At 61.9% G+C, this 18937-nt stretch overlaps 1 protein-coding gene across 1 annotated transcript in view; it reads left to right on the forward strand.

Annotated features, from left to right (window-relative positions):
• Positions 1–18937, forward strand: part of Sdk2 (sidekick cell adhesion molecule 2) — a 231757-nt gene that overhangs the window by 81363 nt on the left and 131457 nt on the right. The window contains exons 2-3 of the mRNA XM_077110562.1: positions 5722–5954; positions 18698–18857. Coding sequence (XP_076966677.1) covers positions 5722–5954; positions 18698–18857 — 393 coding nt within the window. The remainder of the gene's footprint in view (positions 1–5721; positions 5955–18697; positions 18858–18937) is intronic.

Here is an 18937-nt window from a genome sequence, read left to right on the forward strand (position 1 = left end):
ACCAGGGTCTTCCTAGAGGAAGTGGATGCCCCACGGGCACTGGGAGGGGACAGAATTGCCCCTGCTGGGAACCGCTGGTCTGGAGGGACAGGCCAGTGGCCCAGGAGGTCACTGTGATGGAACGCGGTGGGGATCGTCCATCCCTGGTGGAGGTGTGGACCTGTGCCACGGAGGGGCTGGGATGGCCGTGCCCAGGGCAGGTTGGTGGGCAGGAGGCAGGCGGGGGGTGACAGCAGCAAAGTCCTGGGCAAGTCTGGGTGGCTGGGTGAGCACCCGCCAGTCATGCAGTTCTCCTCAACCAGCATTCCCAGGGCACCGACCACGTGTCTGCCTCGGGGACAAAAAGGGCTGCGGGTTCCTCCTTAGAAAGAGCATTTTATCCTCGAGGCTGTGGGGTGCCAAGAAGGAACCTGACTGGGAAGCACAGTGGTTAGAGATCCCTTTCATTAAGAGCATCAGACTCCTGACAGAAAGACTCCTGAAGGTCACTGATGGCCTGTGGGGGCGGGGGATCCAGACCAGAGGCAAAGGGGATGGGGCAGGGTGGCTTGCCAGCTGAAGGAATACTTAGGGGGGGAAACCTGGCAGGACTAACTAATTTGTTAGTTCAGAAATGATCTCTGGACTGCCAACTGTGGGCTGGAGGCTGCGCTAAGCACCAGAACTAGAGTTGGCATCACACCGTGGCAGCTGGGCACGGGGCCTGGGGTGGAGGGGCGGGTGGTGGGTAGGGAGGGAGGCAAGAAGCCCACGTTGTTCCTGTCTTGGGTGGCTGGCCCTGTGGGCACTGGAGAATGGGGGGCACTCGGCAAGAGGGCGAGAGCTGAGTCCAGCGTCGGGTGTCCAAACCTGTGAGCGCGGAGTTCATAGAAATACTGTTGGCTCAGGGCCGGGGCTGGGCTCAGCGGTAGCGCCCTTGCCTGGCGTGTGTGAGGCCCTGGGTTCAATTCTCAGCCTCACATAAATACATAAGATAAAGGTCCGTCAACAACTAAAAATGATAATCATAATAAAAAGAAATATAGTTGGCTCATTTGAGCAAGCAATCGGGGTTAAAGGTCTGGGAGGTGTGGGCGTCCATTGGTAAAAGAAACCAGAAAAGTGGACGTTCTCCCCGGGGAAATGGCAGGAAGGAGATGCATCAGGGCCAGAGAGCTGGACGCCCTGGCATTTCAGAGCCAGAAGGAGGAGGAGCAGAGCGGAGAGGCGGAAAGACGGGCAGGAGAGGACCAGGAGGGCCACGCCTGGAGGGACCTGCCAGCTGGCAGTCCTCGTGACACAGGGCCCTGCACCCCAGGAGAGGACAGTGAGGAGTGGGCATCTCGTCTCCCGCTCCTTCCTGGACAGCCACCAGGGGTCGAGTGTGCGGGCTCCACCCTAAAGGCCTCATCCTAACCACCTCCGACCCCACACACGGTCGGATTAACTCCCACCCCGCCTGCCCCCCGCCGGGGATTCAGCTCCAGCGTGCGTTTCAGGGGGACAAACCACATCTAAACCACTGTGTGGCACCATGACACTCGTCCAGGCCTCCGTGGGGACAAAGCTGGAGCAGCCTGGGGGAGCAAGACTGCAGGATTGTGCAAGGCCGCCTGCGATGGTGCCTTTGACGTCCCAGCCCTTCCAAGAGCAGGAGGGGCCCAGCCCTGGCCAGGCCCTGCCCGGGTTACAGCCCTGCACCTGTTGGTAGGACTGTTGGTGATCTGGGTCCCAAATGGACACCAGAGATGAAGTGAGACCTGTAAAGAGACTTGCCCTTCGCCCCTCCAAGACTTGGTGCAGCTGGAGAGTAGGATGTGGAAGGAAGGGCTTTGCTGACCGGCCCCAGGTCCAGGTAGAAGCTCTCTTGACCCCGCTGGGCAGACAGGAATGGAGGCCTCTCTCCCACCACCTTATTACCAGCCGTATTGGTTTCCTGTGGCTGCTGTAACTAATGGCCACAGGCTGTGTGGCTTAAAGAACAGAAAGGTGTTGACTCACAGCTCGGGAGCACAGAAGTGCAAAACCAAGGTTCCACGACAGTGGCTCCTGCTGGGGTCTGAGGCCTGGAGAGGCGCAGGATCATCTGGTGGAGGCCAGCCTCCGGCCTCTGCCTCCCGGCTGCCTGCGTCCTTGTTACCACCGCGGGCTCCCTGGGGCCTGCTCACGGGGCTTCCTGCTACCAGCTAGACGGCCTCCTCTCTGCCTAGGGCCATCTTTCTTCTGGACAAGGAAATATTTTCCCCATCTGACTGGAAGCTAAATCTCCAAAAGGAGTATTTACAGGCGGCTCAAGTAGCCAAAAGGACAGAAGAGGACCCAAGGAAGAGGGACGAGACGGGCAGAATACGCCAGTCCCACGGGAGTCCCCAAGAGGAGCTCAGGGACATGGGGCCCCTCGGGGACCCCAAAGGAGGCAGAGGTGCAATGAGACCACTCCCGGCCCCCTCACCTGTGTTGGTCACTGGGTAATGGCCCATCAGTCATCTGTGACGGGGACTGCCGGAGGGACTCTCCCTCCCCTTCTCCTCACCCGGAAACGGAACCCTCCACCTTCAGGAGATAAACGCAGTGTGGCCCCTGCAGGGCCAAGGGCCAGCAGGGGGTGGGACGGTGATGGAGGAATGGGGGCCTCAGCCACTTGCTGACCAGGCAGGCCGCCCTCCCTGCTCACCTGGAGCTGGGCAAGGTGGCAGTGTCCCTGGGACAAGAGCCTAAGCCGAGGCCGTGGCCAGCCCTGAGTGTGGGCCCCTCCTCTGCCCACTCCCACGTGACCTGGGCAGACCCCCGTCCTGGCCGCCTGCCGCCTCCCCATCCGTTAGAGGGGCCCGAAGGACCTTGAAGGTCGTCACGTGGATTTGGCGCATCCAAGGCACCCGGGACAACCTGGCGCATCGTGGGCATGTGACGCGGTAGCTCTGTGCCCTCCCAGACCGTGAGCCGCCACACAGCCAAGGGGAGGCCCCGTGAGCGTGGAGGACGAGCCCCACGGGGGCCGTGGAAGCCCCTCCCTCATCGCCCTCCCCTTTCTCTCTGCAAAGCTTTTCAAGGTGGGCAGTGCTGCTGGCCTTGCTCCTGGACCCACGGTTCCAGATCTGGACGTCCACCTGGACAATCCACCTGGACAGTCCACCTGGCCACAACTTGCCCCAAATGGGACTCAGCCGCTTTTCCCCCAAACCAGCTCCTGCTCTAAGATCTCGACCTCAGTGCCTGGCTCGGTCTCTGCCGAGCCCTCCCTCTCCTCTGCTATGGTTTGGATCTTACGTGTCCCCAAAGGCCCACGTGTGAAAGGCTCGGTCCCCAGCATGGCGCTCTTGGGAGACCTTTAAGAGGTGTATGGGTGAGGTCCGCTGGGAGGTCACTGGATGTGTGCCCTTGAAGGACACTAGGACCCCAATCTCTTCCTTTTCCTCTTTGCTCCCTGGCCATGCGGTGGGTGATTGTGTTCCATCACACACCCGCCATGATGTGCTGCTACGTCTCCACCTGCCCGAAGCGCAGGGCACCGGCTCCCCCAGAACTGAGAGCCAACCTGAACCTTCCCTCTGTATCAGCTGATCACCTCAGTGTGTGTTACAGGGACAGAAAGCCGGCTGACCACCTCCGACCACCGCCACCTCCAGGCCAACAGTGACCTCGATGGCAGGTCCCCACGCTGCTCACAGCCCACTGTCCCCACCAGGCTCCCACTCAGCCCCGCCCACGCTCAGCATCACCTTTCTCTGTACAGTGTGTGTCCTCTGCCGCTCACCGAGGACTCCAGACAGGGCCGTGGTCACCCTTCCTGGGTCCCAGGGCCTCGCCACGGCAGGGGTGCCCTGAGAAGGAAAGGTGCGCCAGGTCAGCAAGACCCTGACAGCCGAGGGTCCCTCGTCCATCCTCTTCAAGGCCATTTCAGCCTTTGTCCCTTGAGCTGAGCTGGACTCTTCCCAGAGGCTGGAGGTGGAGGCTGGAGGTGGAGGCTGTAGCAGACTGGGCCGCCCCCCGCCCCGTGCCACCCTCTGTGCAGCACCCACACACCTCCAGGGCTCCCCACTGCCCTCAGGCTGACCTCCAGGCTCCTTGGCACAGTTCACAAACCTGGATTCTCTGGACACTGACCCTCACCATTCATTCCTTGCTGGGAGAGGCTCCTCCTGCTGCCCTGGGAGGCAGGTACCGTTCCCCTGCCCCGCTTCGTCTCCAGTCAGGAAACAGCTGGAGCAGGCTGACCGATGCACCCCCGGTCAGCGGCTCCTGCCTGGAGAAGCCAGGAGAAGCGTCCACTAGCCCTACCCCCAGGCCGCCCTTGAGTCCACTGTGAGGCCAGCCTCGCCTGCTCCCCCCACCCTACACCCCCAGCCCCAGCATGCAGGGATGCCGAGAGTCCAAGAGGCCACCCTGCCCCTCAGGCATCCTGGCTTGGGCTCAGGTGGCGCCCTCTGCCCAGAGTCTTCCCAGGGGCCTGTCCCAGCTCACTTCCTGCTTTCCCTTTGGGACGCCATTTGGGGACACCCGCCCCAAGAGCCCTCAGCAGCCCAGCCAGCCATGCCCCGGGCAGCTTCACTGTCACGAGCTGGCCCTGCCACCAAGCGGTTCCTCTGTCCTCTCCTGCCCGAGAGCTCCAGGGTCCCGGTGTCCTTGCTCACCGTGACGTCGCTGAGCTCTGGGTACACTGATGGCTGAAGTGCACGCTGTGCGTGAGGCCGAGGGCTGAGGGCCTCCGTAAGGCAGGGGCGTCCAGGGTGCTGGACCTCCTGGGCCAACGGGGGGGGGGCTTCATGGGGGTGGGGGGGGAGGAGCCAGTGAGGAGGGGACCAGGATGGGAGGGGGCCGCGGGGAGCTGCAGGCCATGCCCACCCCGGGGAAGGGGCTGAGGAGGGCCACTCCGCGGGACCCGCCCTCTCCTTTCCGCACTTGCTCCCTCGTCCACCCTGTGAGACCTCGTGTGGGGCTTTCTGGGCTCATGTTTTATCCCTTGTCACCACAAGCAGCCCTGGTACATTAACTCATTGTCCTTTCCAGTAACTGGTGGCCTTCCCGTAAACACTCCCCTTCCCATGCTGGGGTTGTCCACTGCCAAGCCGCAGCCCGGGGCCTGCCCTCCTGCCCCCGAGCCGGGCCAGGCCTGACGGTGAGCACAGGTCTCCTAGGACCTGCCTGGCCTCCCCTGAGGCTGCCCTGGGGCCTCCCTCAGCCGCCCATGGGGACGGGGGCTCACAGTGCTGGCCACAAGACCCCAGTCCTCCTGGCCTCTGGCCTCAAATGCCATCTGTCCTTACCGCCCAGTGCCTGGGGAGAGTGGGCAGAGCTGTGCCCTGAAGGGAGCGAGGTTGAGCCACACTGGGCCCAGGGGACATAGAGTCTCTTCGCAGACCCTACGGCTACAATCGCGAAAGGCTGGTGCTGGTCCGGCCTCTTCCGTGGCCTCGCCTGCCTTTCCCGGAGCCGGCCCAGGCCAGTCCAGGCCCTTGGGGGCCATGTGCCCCGGGAGGAGGCAGCGCCCTCCTGATGGACGGCGTGATCCTGGCTGAGGGCCTCTTCCCCAGCCCAGCCTGAGGGGACAGTGTGCGGGCACTCTCACAGCACCTCTCTGGTGGGGCACGCTGGCGGGAAGGGGCAGCCCAGGAGCACCTCGTTCACGCCTCACAGACCCCACACGTCCCACCCCCCCCCCCCCCGGAGCCCTTGGCGGAGGGCAGGGGCTTCTGGGAAGGAGGGAGAGCCAGTGGGGAGTGGTGCCCCCTGCTCCCTTCCCAGAAAGGCCAGGCTTCTTGGGGTCGAGCTGGAAACGCCTCCCGTGCAGGGCGTCCATCACACCAGTGCCCGCTGCCAACCTGCCAATCCTGCCGCCGCAGGCTCCCGGCTGCGGGAGACGCCGTCAGTCACCGTGAGCTGCTCCCAGCCCGGTTGCAGAACAGCTGGCGCGACGTTGCCGGGGGCCAGGGAGACCAAGTCCAGCAAGGGCCCTGCGTGGGAAGGGGAAGCGACAGGTGGGAAGGGCTGGGGATCGTCAGAGAGCCCCTGGGAATGAGAGGACCCTTGAATTCATGGCTTTGCTCAGTATTTATGGAGCTCCTACTGTGTGCAAGAATTCAGTGACCGAGGATAGGAGCAGGGTCGAGACGTGTCCAGGGCCATTCGGGGCTGTGGGGGAGCCATGGGGCTGGACTGGGGTCACTGCTGCTGGGAGGGGTGTCAGGTCCTTAGAGGAAGGGGCTCTGCTCAAAGTTGGCTTGGGATTTGGGGTGTTGTGGAGGGGTGATTGGTTTCCTAGGGCTGCCCTAAGGAAGTACCACAGACGGGGGCTTCACACAACAGAAGTCCCTGGTCCCGGGTTCTGGAGGCCAGTAGGACAGCATCAAATGTCAGCCAGGCCACTGGTGTGGCTCATGGGTCCCCTGCCATGGCCATCTCTGCTATGTCACACGGCCGCCTTCCCCGTGCACCTATGTCTCCGTCAGTCACAGAGAGTGAGTCCCCCACCCCAGTGACCTCATCCCGACTTGACTGCTTCCTAATCAGGCCACTGTCCCTGTCACTGGGTTAAGTCAGCGTATCTTGCTGAAGGACACTCTTCAGCCCGTAACGGGGTGCGGCAGAGCCCAGGGTGTGCGCCCAGGCGCAGGGGCTCTCCAGGAGAGGCGAGCTCGCCCAGCAGAGCCACCCTCCGAAGGAAAGCCCGGGAGACCCAGATTACAAAAGACGGCGGCCGCCTGTCCAGCCCTGTTTCCAGTTTGTAAGTGAGAAAATGAGCTAGAGAGCTGCCCGCTGGGGCAGGGTGACTCGCGTCTGAAAATCTGGGCCCCTTTAAAACTCCTCTGCCTTGGTTTCCCCATCTTCCAACCAGAGAGGGTGGGCTGGATGCGCTCAAGGTGCTCCCCACCAGAGAAGCCAGGTGGGGACAGCGCCCCAGGTGTGGGGGCCGAGCTGGGGCAGGCCCCGCGTCCAGCCCAGGGCTCCTCTGAAGCCCACCTCGGCCTCGGCTTCCTCCTCACCCACCCATGGGAGGAGCTGGGGACCAGAGGCAGCACCAAGAGCCCCTCTCAGTGGAACCGTGCCCCGTGGAGATGCTCCTGGCCGCTGTGCCTCTTGGTCTGGTGCTGCCTGCTCGGCCTGGTTCTCCAGAGAGCGCTGAGGGCCCCCATTCAATCCTGGGGCCTGGCAATGAGCAAGAGAGGCGGGAACGGAGAGGAGGAGGCGTTGACCCCCTGGCTGGATAACATCGGGAGGTCAACAGCAGAGTCCAGAGACCATCTTCCTCCCCGCAGCGGTCAGTTCAGCCGCAGCAGCTGGGCTCTGCGTTTTCAAAGGGACAGAGCTAAGAAGCCAGGCTGAAAGACCCCAATGGTTCCCAGGATCATGAAGGCAGCCTCCTGGAACAGGGGGCCTGCCCCTGTCCTCCGTCCCGACAGCCACCGACCCCACTCACCCATGCCCCTGCTTCCCCGAGCGGGCGGCTAGTGAGAAGGCCACCGAGGGCATCGGACGCCCCTCCCCCCACCGGTGAGCTGGCCAGGGAGAGCCCTGCCTTCCCCCTCGGGGCCCTCATTCTTGGAGCTGGTAGGCCTCTGAAGACGCTGGGTTTGTGGGAGGGGTCTTCGTGTGGACCCATGACTCCACCCAAGCCGCTTCGCTCAGTGACCGCTCTCGAAAACAGGGCCACTGACAGCGCCCACCCCACAGTGTGTCTGTGTGGCATAAGCAGGGACACATCCAAGCACGGGCCGGCCACCCTGCTCTCCCCATGCGCCAAGCCCTCCGCTGGGCCTGGTGGGCCTGGGTCTCTGTTCATTTCCGTGACACTCCTCACAATACCCAGCCAGGGAGGTGTGCATGTTCCCTCGTCCCAGGTGCAAGCCAAAGGACCATGGCTCACAAAGCACAGGCACTGGCCCAATGCCAGGAAGTTTGTAAGCCCAGCGACGGGCTGACCCCCCTCCGTCCACCCGCCAAGCCCAGGCCTTCTGTCCTTATTCCAAATGACCTGTCCTCGTGGGCAGTGGCTGGGATCAGGCGTTCACCTGGAACTGGGCAGGCTTTTGCCCTGTCCCATGAGCCTGCTGGGAAGCCCGGCTCCCCCTGCGGGACCCAGACAGCAGCCCAGGGCCTGCACGTGGGAGGTGCTGCTGGGGTCTGCAGCCAGGGCCGGGCGATCAAGGCTGAGCCAGTGACTTTTCAGGATGGGAGAAGCAATCTGAGCTTCTAGGCAGTCTCCCTCGCAAGGACGGTGAGGGACCGGGCGGCGCCAGCACCCAGCTGAGTCCTGCTTGCCCTTGAGCTGCGGTGCACCCACCATCGCGTGAGCCGTTTCAGGGTGTGCGACTCAGTGGCACCTACTGATTGCAGCCACTACGTCTGCCTAGTTCCAACACGGCCTCATCACCCCCCAGGGAACCCTGAACCCACCGAGCAGCTGCTCCCACTCCCCTTCGCCCACCCCTGGCGACCACCCGGCGGAGCTCTGCCCCTCTGGACTCGCCTTCCTGGATGCTTCTTATCATGGGCCTCATGCACCACGTGACCTCGGTTTTACTCTGATGACAGGAAGCGGGAGAAGCTGTGGCTGGAACCCTGCACCCTCTGTCCAAGTCCCTGCCTCTGGGAGTCTCCGGGCCTCCAGAGGGGAGCAGCGTCCGTGCCCCGGGCAGACCTCCCTCCCCTGGCTGTGTGCAGTCACCTGGGCACCAGCACCTGGTGGCTCAGCGCAGCAGTGGGTGTGGCTTCCCTGGGCCACTAGAGCCCCTAGCTGCTCTGGGGGACTTGCTGCTGTTGCCCCACCAGAGGGGAAACGGGCTTCCTGTGGAGACCCAGGGACACTGCGGTCAGAGCACAGGGAAGTGGACCTCTTTCTCACTGAAGGAAAGAGAGAGGATGGCCCTGGACCAGCTCCAGGGGGCGGGGGCTCTGCCCCAGGAGTGCCAGGAAAAGGGGCGGGCAAGGTGGCAGGTGTGGGCGGGCTGCCCCCAGCGTCCTGGGGCTGGAAGTGGCCCTGCTGCCTTCCAGCTGGGAAGGACGACCCCCGACATGCGGGTGGCAGGGGCCGTGGTGCTGGGGAGGGCCGTGTGGCGTGGCAGGTGTGCACAGGCCTCTGTGTGTGATCCAGCTTGTCAATTGCTCGGGGACTGTAACTGCGGAAAGGGCCATAGAGCTGCGCGCTGTTATTATTTATGATAAAGCGCAGAGGTGCCTGCCAGGGACTGGAATGGGCTGAGCGCTGCGTGCGGGATGGACGGCAAATTGAACTCCAATTTTCTGCTCCGCGGTCTTTGTTACACGCCACAAAGCGCCGGTACAGCGGGGTCACCAGCCTGATGAATGTGTGTTCTTCTTCGGCGGCGGGTTCCATCTCTCAGCCTCTGCGTGGGGAGACTGGCTCCGCTTTGTCTTTCTCGCCTCCCAGGCCCGGCCACGGACTCCTTTTCTGGGATCCAAACACAGCCCTGACCCTGGGGCAGACCAGGGGCCCAGCACAGAGGGGGGAAGGCCCTGGGTTCAAACCCAGCTCTGCCACTCACTCCCGTGTGACCCGTGCACCCTGCCATGCGCCAGCTTCAGACGAGAGAAATAGAGGGGCAGTGATCAGAAGGCTCCCCCGGGGGGCTGGGAGGAGGAAATTCGGGGTGCCTACTGGATTAGGCCTCTGGCCAACCCCCTTCCCGCTCCGTCCTGGTGTCAAGAGAGCAGAGATGGGAGAAGCCCCTGGAATTGGGTGCACAGTCCCCTCTGGACACTGGGCTTGCCTGCTGCTTGTCTCAGCTCTCTGCTGTCCATACTTGACCATCAACGCCGGGGTCCAGTGGGTCTCTTGTCCCAGTGCCATCTCCCCCGCCCCTCACATCCCTGTCCTTCTAAGGTGAGCAACAGGAGGAACATGAGATGGCTCCTGAAAGCTTGCCAACCAGACTTGGGGATTGCTGGCCCCTCCTGGTGGCCTTCATCAGCCAAGGGGGTGTCAACCAGACTTGGGGCTGCTGGCCCCTCCTGGAGGCCTTCATCAGCCAAGCAGGTGTGCTCTCGAGACCTCCAGGCCCTGGGCTCCCAGAAGCATCCCTGGGCCTCTGAGCACCTGCTCTGGCCACCCCCAGGCCTGGGGGACAGCAATGTCTTTAAGTCACCAGAGTCCCCTGGTGTAGAGGACGGCCTAGGGAGGGTACCCACGTGGTGGCGGAGCTCACTTGCAGGGACCTTCAAGAGTAAACCTGGAAGAGCAGCAGGGACAGGTGGGGATAAGCCTCCCCAGAGGCCCTGGCCCTGGACCTGGCCAGGCCGCTGACCCCAAGCTGGCCTTCACCCATTTCTGGACATTAAGCCCCAGAGAGTCCCCCCCCCCCCCCGTGGGCTGTCCTGCTGAGGCCACCGAGGGAGAGAGCAGTGTGTTCCTGCAGCCGGCTTCTTGGGAGGACTCTCAGGAGTTAGCCGAGTGTGATTACCACTCTTTATGGCTCGAATGAATCTGAATACACTAAAATGGTAATAGCACCGTTAGGCAAAAGCATTCCAATCAGTGGTTTCATGGAAACCTAAGAAGGCCCCCTACTCGTGTTAATTGCAAAATAAACCCAGCGGAAATGAGAACCATGCTTTTTCTATGCAAGGCTGGGGCCCCTTGGACACGGTCACCTGTGCAGTTCCAGCAGGTGGCCCTGGCTGTGAGACGGGGGCACTGGGGCGACACCCAGCAGAGATGAGGAGTAGAGTGGCCAGGGCCTCCTTTCCGTGGGCCCCTTCTCAGCGCCAGGCGCCGCTCCGGGCCTGCACCCTCTCAGGTGGGACCTGAGGTAGGAACAACCAGCGTCCTGCCCTTCAGGAGGAGACTGAGCAAGCAGAGCTACCGAGAGACGCTGAGGGCCACCCAGCTAGGGAGTGGCAGGGCCCACTGCACTTGAACCCAGAGGTCCCCTGCAGGGCCCCATGAGGTCATCACACACATGGCCACTGAGTCTTGCAGCGCAGAGCTGGACGGGAGCATAGAGTTCTCCAGGGACAGCCAGCCCCCGAGAGGGAGGTGACCAGCCCAGTCCTGCAGCACTCTGGCTTGTCCCCTCGTTTGCTGGCAGGTCTCCTCCCCCTGCATGGAGGTCAGGGCACCCCCACCCAGAGTGCAGCTATACTGTGCAATCTGAATGCTGTAGGCAGGGACCCTCCGGAGTCTGAGGGACACCCAGGACATCTGGGAAAGCATCGGAGCAGGCGCAGTGTTGAGCTTGGCCAGGCCGGGACTAACACAGAGCCACATAATGACTTCCCAGCAAAGAGGAAAGTGAGGCCCTGGGAGAAGAGAGTAGCATGGGCCAGGGCCCTGGGGCACCGTGGCAGGGTGTCTGGGGAGGAAAGCCCACTCCCCCGTGGCCCTCATTCTCCACCATGTCACCCACCATGCTGCCGTGCGTGGGGCGATGGACACAAATTTCCATGAAGCAACCGATGAGTCTCCTAGGAGTGCCACGACAAAGTGCCACGAACGGTTCTGGAGGCCAGATTCTGAGATGAAGGGGTCGGCAGGGCCATGCTCCCTCCGAGAGCCCGAGGGGAGCGAGCCGCCTCCTTGCCCTCCCTAACTCCTGGTGGCTCCTGGGAGTCCCCGGTGCTCCTCGACTTGTAGACACGTCCCTCCAGTCTCCGGCTCCGGCTCCACGGGGGCTTCTCTCAGTGTGTCTTGGTCCTTGTGTTTCCTCTCTTATAAGGGCGCCATCACGCGGGTCCCACGCAACCCCAGTAGGACCTCGTCACTGCCCCTGAGATGGCCGTGTTCCCAAATGAGGTCACCCTCTGAGGTTCCCAGAAGGTCATGAGCTTGGGGGTCACCACCACCCAGTGCAGCATCTAGAAGTCTCGTCCTGGGGGCAGCCTTATCAACCTTACTGTCATCTCTGACAGCCTGGTCATGCCACCAGTCCTGGTCCTTCACCCCAACTTGTTTCCTGAGCATCTTCTTCTCCCAGGCTCCGTCCCCAGGGCGGGGACGAGAGACAAAAGGAAGCCCTGGCCCCGCCCTCTGCCCTTGCCAGACTCATCCTTCTCTCCACAGCTTCTTGGCCAGGCACAGAGGCCCCAGTCCGGGGTCTGGCTCTCGCTGCTCCCTCCCAGCCGGGCCCCCCCACCCTCTCACAGTCCCCCAGGGCTGGGCCGGGGCTCCGTTGTGCTGGCTGCCCCGGTGGCCAGGCCCCCTAATCAGATTAGATGTGTATTCAAACAAATTGATGATCCGTTCCATTAGATGCTTTTGGAACACGCTTTTCTGAGCAAGAAATTTGTCCGGGAGCAGCTGCGGAGGCCGCGGCATAATTGATTGTCGCGCCCTCCTGGGCCCCCGACGTCAGAAGGGCCTGGCTCCTGAAGGTCACTGGCGAGGATTAGAATGAGGAGGGCGAGGGCTCCTTTCCTGGCTAATGGAGCACTTGGCATGCAGGCGGCACCGGGCGAGCTGGGCCCCGCATCTGCGGGGAGGCAGGGAGGCAGGGGAGGCAGGGAGGCAGGGAGGCAGGGGAGGGACATAAATTTGCATCTTATTTGTGGGAGTGCAGGGGTGAAGGGGAGTGGGGACCAGGGTGCTTGCGGCTCTGGCTGGGTGGCACAGGAGCAGGCAGGCACGCCAGGCAGGGAGCCTGGGACCCACGCAGAGGACACTCCTGTGCCCCTGCTGCACCCCCCGAGGGCTTCAGCGGGAGGCCGAGGCCAGCAGCACCCACCAGCCTCCTCCTGGTGTTTGGGCCAGCCGGCGTGGCCCTGAGGAAGCTGCACTCGGAAGCTCTCCCTGGGCCCTCGGGACACTCTGAGCTCCTGAAGCGGGTGGCTCTGAGCTGCAGGAAATGGGGGACGGGTCAGAATAGCCCCACCCTCTGGGTCACCCCACGGGGTGCCAACCACAGAGGTTTGGCTGGTGCCTGGGGTGCCCTGGAGGTGAGCTCCTGAGCTCTTTGGAGCCTTGGGGCCGCCCCTGGGGCAGGGTCACCATCTGGTTACTGAGAGGACAGACGGGGCACAGGTGGATCTACTTGAGCTGCGGAGGCCTGGACTTCAATCCTGCCCATCTCCCTCTGGGGCCTTCAGGCCAGAGCCTGGAAAAGGGAGGATCCAGGAGGCTCACGGGGCAGGCAGAGCTGTGGTGGGGGCCCCAGCTCAGCCTCCTCTTCCAGGAAGCCCCCAGCCTGGGACCCGCGTCTGTACCAGGCACTCTCCTCCTCTCCCAGGTGTCTCCACCTGCTCCTCCGCACCCACCCCGAGCGCCTGGCAGGTCAGTGCAAAGGGTGAAACCCCGCGAATCCTGTCTCCGCCACAGAGAGCTCTGGGGCTCAGGGCTCCACCAGACCTGGGTCACCCTGTGGGGCGTCCACTAGCAGAACCTTCTGAGCATGTGTCCTCATGATAATAGGCAATGACAGTCCTGGCCACAAGACGGCCTGGTGACCGTGGACCTGGTGGACATGGAGTGCTCTGCGGGTAGGAAGCTCCACGGTGGAGTGTGGCAGAGGTCACAGTTCAGGGGCAGGCGAGGCTCGGTTCCCGGGCTGGATGGGGAGTCGGGCCTCTGGAGGGTGGGATGCGGGGAGCCTGTTCACTCTGAAGAGAGACAACGTGATTTTGCAGGGAGCTGGAGTTTAGTTTTGCATGGGACGATTTCGCCTGGAGCCTAGAGTCTAGGGTGACAATGGGGGCACTCAGTGGACATATCAAGGGAAAAACAACCATCGGGGTCCCCGGACCTGTTACAGGAGAGTAGAAGGAAGCCCTGGGCTGAAGCCTCTTGTCCGCCCGGGAAGGTAGCTCTTCATCAAGGGGCTCAGCCTCTGAGGTGTGGACTCCCCACGTCACACACAGAGGGCCTGTCCTTCCCCTGTCCCCAGCAGGGCAGCCCCGTGACTGCCCGCTCTTACACGGGCACATGCGTGCACAGACCTGATGGCAACCCAGGGCCTCGAACTCTGATCCACCGTATAGACGCCAACGCAAAGACAGGCAAGCCAAAGGACCAGAGAGGCCACACCCTCGCACCGCTGCCCCGGCCACCCAGTCTCCCCCAAGCCTCACCCCCAGGACGAGCCTGTACCTGGGCCAACACACGGGCCTCCCTACCTGGCGGACTCGCCCTGCAGCCTGCATTTCACTAAGCAGAGTTCTGGGGAGCAGGCCCACACCGCCAACTGCGGAGAACCCTGTAGCTAGAGGGACCGTCCCTCTTTAACCTCGACAGACATCCAGCTCGTTTCCCGTGGTCGGCCTTGTCACACAGGCACAGTGTCCATGGAGGGCGGGTCCCTTGAGGCGCCGGTGGACAGGGAGGCGTGTGCGTTTCTGGCCTTGATGGAACCTCCAGATTGGCCTCTGTGCCAATCTGCGGCCCCACGAGGCCCTGTGCCAGCCTGCCCCATCTTCCTCGGGCGGCCAGCCGCGGAAGTCCCACGCTCACAAAGCGAGAGGGACAGACGATCTTTCTGAGCCTTCCTCAGCTTCCTGGCATCACAAGAGGACCTCTGCCATGTCCCAGAGTCGCCTGTGACCCTTCCCTCCGGCCGTCCGCGTCCTCTGCCCATCTTTCTATTGGCTCATCTTTCTCTTATTGATTTGTGGGGACATTTTTTACATCAGGAAAATTAGCTCTTTGCCGTGATAAGGGTTGCAAGCCCCTTTCCCAGTTTATCACCTGTCGCCTCTGCGTCTGTGGGTTCCCTCCCTCCCGCGCGGAGTTCTGTGTGCGCCCTGGAAGGCATCCATCTGTCCCCTGGCCGCGTGTCGCCTGCGGGACCGGGAAAGTGCTTGGCGGGTGCCTCACTTCACCAGCATCGAGTGGTTTTAAACTCCTGTGATGTTTTTTCTTCCCTCGTTCTTTTAGAATTTCATTTTCATGTTTAAAACATCGATTCTTCTAGCATTTATTTCGAGGTACAGCGTGAGGGGGAGATTCAACTTTATTTTTTATTCCCAAATGGTTTTTCTTGAGGTTCCAAAACCATTTGTTGAATAATTGATCTTTTCCTCACGGATTTGAAATTCCGCTTTCTTCCTATATTAAAAACCCCGGTATGTATCTGTGCTTATTTCTGAACACCCAGACTCCTCGTTGGTCTCTTCTTAAAGACTGCAGTTCTGGGGCTGGGGTTGTGGCTCAGAGGCAGAGCACTCCCCTTGCATGGGCGAGGTGCTGGGTTCGATCCTCAGCACCACGTAAAAATAAATAAATAAAATAAAGATATTGTTTCCAAATACAACTAAGACAAAAGTCTTTTTTAAAAAAGACTACAGTTTTAATCCTTGCAGCTTTATAATATAGTCCAGCTTCTGTACTAGTCTAGTCTGCCCCGCTGGCCACGCCTTTTCTGATATTTCTTGACTATTCTTGTGTGGTGTTTGTTCTTCCCATGAACATTAGAACCATTTTGTATAGTGTCTTAAACAAAAAGTGAGTATGTGTGTATGCATACAAGTTTGAAATGAGTAAGAATTTAAGAGGCTGACATCCTTACACAGTGGATTCTTTCTATCCACAATTCTCCTCTATGCACAGTTATTCCCTTCCCACTGAGGGGGTGAAAGTGGCTAACAGTGCTGTTATGTACAGTTGCAAAGGTTGCGTACTGGACCCCCCTAAGATAAAGAGAGGAGTTTCTGGTTCTTGCTAATAGAGTGTGAGGTCTTCTCACCAGGGTAATCTGACCATCCACATACATAAGCAATGGTAACAATGGCTACCCCTTCTTCAGTATGTGCCAGGCTCTGTTCTAAGGACTTTGTGCTTATTAATTAATTAATTTCACACACACACACACAAAACCTATCCCCAGTTTGCAGCTAAGGAAACTGAGGTGTAGTGGTTAAGTGACTTTCTCAAAGTCAGTGATTTGCACCTTCCTGTGCACTCATCACACAGAAATCTGCTCCTGCAGAGACAGATGAGATGCACGCACACACACACACACACACACACACACACACACACACTCTCTCTCTGCTGCCCCACAGTGTCCCCTCTCCTCCCACAGCGCACAGCCAGGTCCCTGGGGTCTGCTGCTTTCAGATGGGCACAGGTCCACGGAGGACACTGGCTGGTGGGACTACCTGCACCCTGGGTGAGGCCTCCCCCGGGATCCCCTTACCCAGGGAGCATGGTGGGGGTGGTGGGGAGAGGCCTGGTCACTGGGTGCCGCTGTGTTGGGAGGACAAGGAGGGAGGAGGGAACGGGGAGCAGGCCTGCTGCCCAGCAGGACTCAGGCAGGGGCTCCCCTCCCTTGGCTCCCGGAGCCATTGTCTCAGCAGCGGCTGGATCAGCCCATCCAAGCACAAGTCACGGGTGCAGGCCGCCGGCTCCCACCCCCGGGCCCAGGAATGAAGGGCAAGGGCAGACCTGGAGCCAAGGGCCCCTGAGCAGGCTGTGGAGGAGAGGGTGTGGGGCAAGGAGCGTGCGTGCCCAGGCGTGTGCAGGTCCGCGCCTGTCCGCCCTCTGGGGTTCTGGCTGGGAGTCGGCCCGCGTGGAAGGGAGGGATTTAGCCATCACTCCGGGTCGGGAATGTTATTGTTTTAAAACAAACCAGCAATGACAGCTGCGAACAGAGGGTTTTTAAAAACGCGATTCAAAAGTCCCTTTAAAGCTGCCGGAGAATATGAATGCGCCTTTGAAGGGAGAATGTGCCCGTTTGTTAGAGCAGAGCGGGCGGCCTCCAGGGCGCGAGTCCCTCTCCTTGGCAAAGGGCGACCCAGGGCCTCCCAACGAGGCCAGAGGTGGGCCAGGACCCAGAGGCACGGGGGCCAGTAGAGGGCCATCCCCCCTCGGGGTCTGTGCTCTGGGCAGGCGCCTCTTCAGCTGGCCTGCTGCAGTGTGCTCAAGTGACAGTCGTGCATGAGGAAGCACAGAGACACGCCCCTGGGCCTCACCAGATGGTCACCAGGGAGGCCAGCGGAGAGGTCGGGGGCCACCTGCAGCCCACCCTTGGGTTTGGACTCTGGTGGCCCCACAGGGAGGGTCAGGTCCAAGGAAGAGCCCCCATCCCAGCCGTGGCAGGTCACTCACAGAAGCCCCTGGGTGTGGAGCGGGGGCCAGGCCTGGGAGTGCCACTCAGCAGGGGAAGCCCAATGGCCTCCGATGTGCACGGCAGCCCGTGCTGAGCGGTAAATCTGAGCCTGAGCCCAGGGAAGCCAGGCCTGAGCTGTCCCAGGGGCATAGACGCCACGTGGTGACATGGGGAGGGAAGAGCAGCCCTGGGGTCCAGGACACCGGGCCTCAGCCTGGGCCGCGCCCTGGCCCCTCCCCAGCCTGCCACCACAACCCCTTCCTGCTCCTCCCTCGGGGTCACCCTTATTAGGCCACCATAGGACTGTCTGGCGGTTCTGCACCCTTGGGCTCCCGGGGGAAGCCTCCTCTGATCGAGGTGTGCCTGGGGCACTGTGGTATCAAGAACGCTGGCCCTGGCCCTGCCAGGGACACCCACACGTTCAGGGGAGAAGTGGCCCTTCCCAAGCACTGCCCCCGGGTGGGCCTGCCACCAGCCTTTGCACCGTCACCGCTCACTCAGTCCCGCGGCAGCTCCTTCTCTCCCATGTCCACTGAGGAAACTGAGACTCAGACGTGCAGGACTTGCCCACCCGCTCAGCTGGGACGGGGAAAGCAAGCACAGGGTGCCAGAACCCCTGACATGGGCCTGGAGGTCAGGATGCCCCCGGGAAGCCCTGCCAGCTCTTCCTCGTGGCCCTGGTGTGTGGGGCCCATGGGAGGCACAGGCCTGCCCTCTGGGAAGTCCAATCCCTGGTCTGCCACTGAGCGGCCTGTGGCGGATGCTTGGCATACAGTGGTTGCTTAGCCTGCGGCGGGTGCTTGGCATACAGTGGTTGCTTAGCCTGCGGCGGGTGCTTGGTGCACGGTGGTTGCTCGTGGGATGAACTGTTGAGACTGCTTCTGGAACTTGCGTCCTCAGGCTGTCACGTGCCAGGCCTGGAGGCACTCGCTGGGTCCCTGGGTTCTCATTTGTACCCACCCTCTCCTCCCATCGCTGTCCCAGCCTCCTCAGCCTCTGCAGCCCACCTAGGGGCTCAGCTCCGGCCTCCCCGCCCATGGCCCTGGGCAGGCTTCTAACCCCTCAGCGCCTTAACAAGGTCATGGGGTTGCCATGGGAACCAGATGGGCACGTGGCAGAGCCCCCAGAATAGCTGGGACTCACCAAAGGGCCACAGACCCGTCAAGATCATTACCAGAGGCCGCTCCTGTCTCCGCCATGCCACGCCCAAGGGCAGGCGCTCAGTGACAGGGGTCTTCTCCGCTTCTTTCACCTTATCTCTCCTACCCCTCGTCCCCTTCCACTTCTGTCTTCCCCCACTGGCCATTCGGGCAGAGACCCCCCCCTGGCCCCGGAGGCCGTGAGCCTGAGCAGCCTCTGCAGGTCCAGGTCCCGAGCACACGGTCTCTGTGCGGCAGCCGTCGGGGTTCGGGCTCTGCTGGGCTGCACCCGGTAGGGGTAGCTCTGTGGTGACCCCTTGGCCTCACACCCATAGCCCAGGCCACCTGGTGGTGGAAGGGGCCGTTGAACAGACTCTGCCCTCGATGACTTTAGGGGCTGCCCATTCTTGGGGAGCAGTACAGGCTCCGCCACTCGCAGGTCTATCAACCCACCTCCCTGTTCGATCTCTAGGCGTAGCCAGTGTACCTCCTTCCTCTGTCCAGGAGGCAGAGGGTGCGGGGGTTCTCAACGGTCCAGGCGCGTGGCTGAGCCTGTGGTAACCTGTGCCTTTGTGTCCCTGTCTCCCGCAGATGATGTGCCGCCGTACTTCAAGACGGAGCCCGTGCGGACGCAGGTGCACCTGGAGGGGAACCGCCTGGTGCTCACGTGCATGGCCGAGGGCAGCTGGCCCCTGGAGTTCAAGTGGCTCCACAACAGCAGGGAGCTGACCAGGTTCTCCCTGGAGTACAGGCAAGACACGCCCCTCCCCCGCCCACAGACAGCCTTGGGTCCTGTCCTGAGGGGCACTGAGAGAGGACCGGGCCACAGGC

The sequence above is a fragment of the Callospermophilus lateralis genome, chromosome 11 (assembly GCF_048772815.1).
Source record: "Callospermophilus lateralis isolate mCalLat2 chromosome 11, mCalLat2.hap1, whole genome shotgun sequence".
NCBI classification, from domain to species: Eukaryota; Metazoa; Chordata; class Mammalia; order Rodentia; family Sciuridae; genus Callospermophilus; species Callospermophilus lateralis.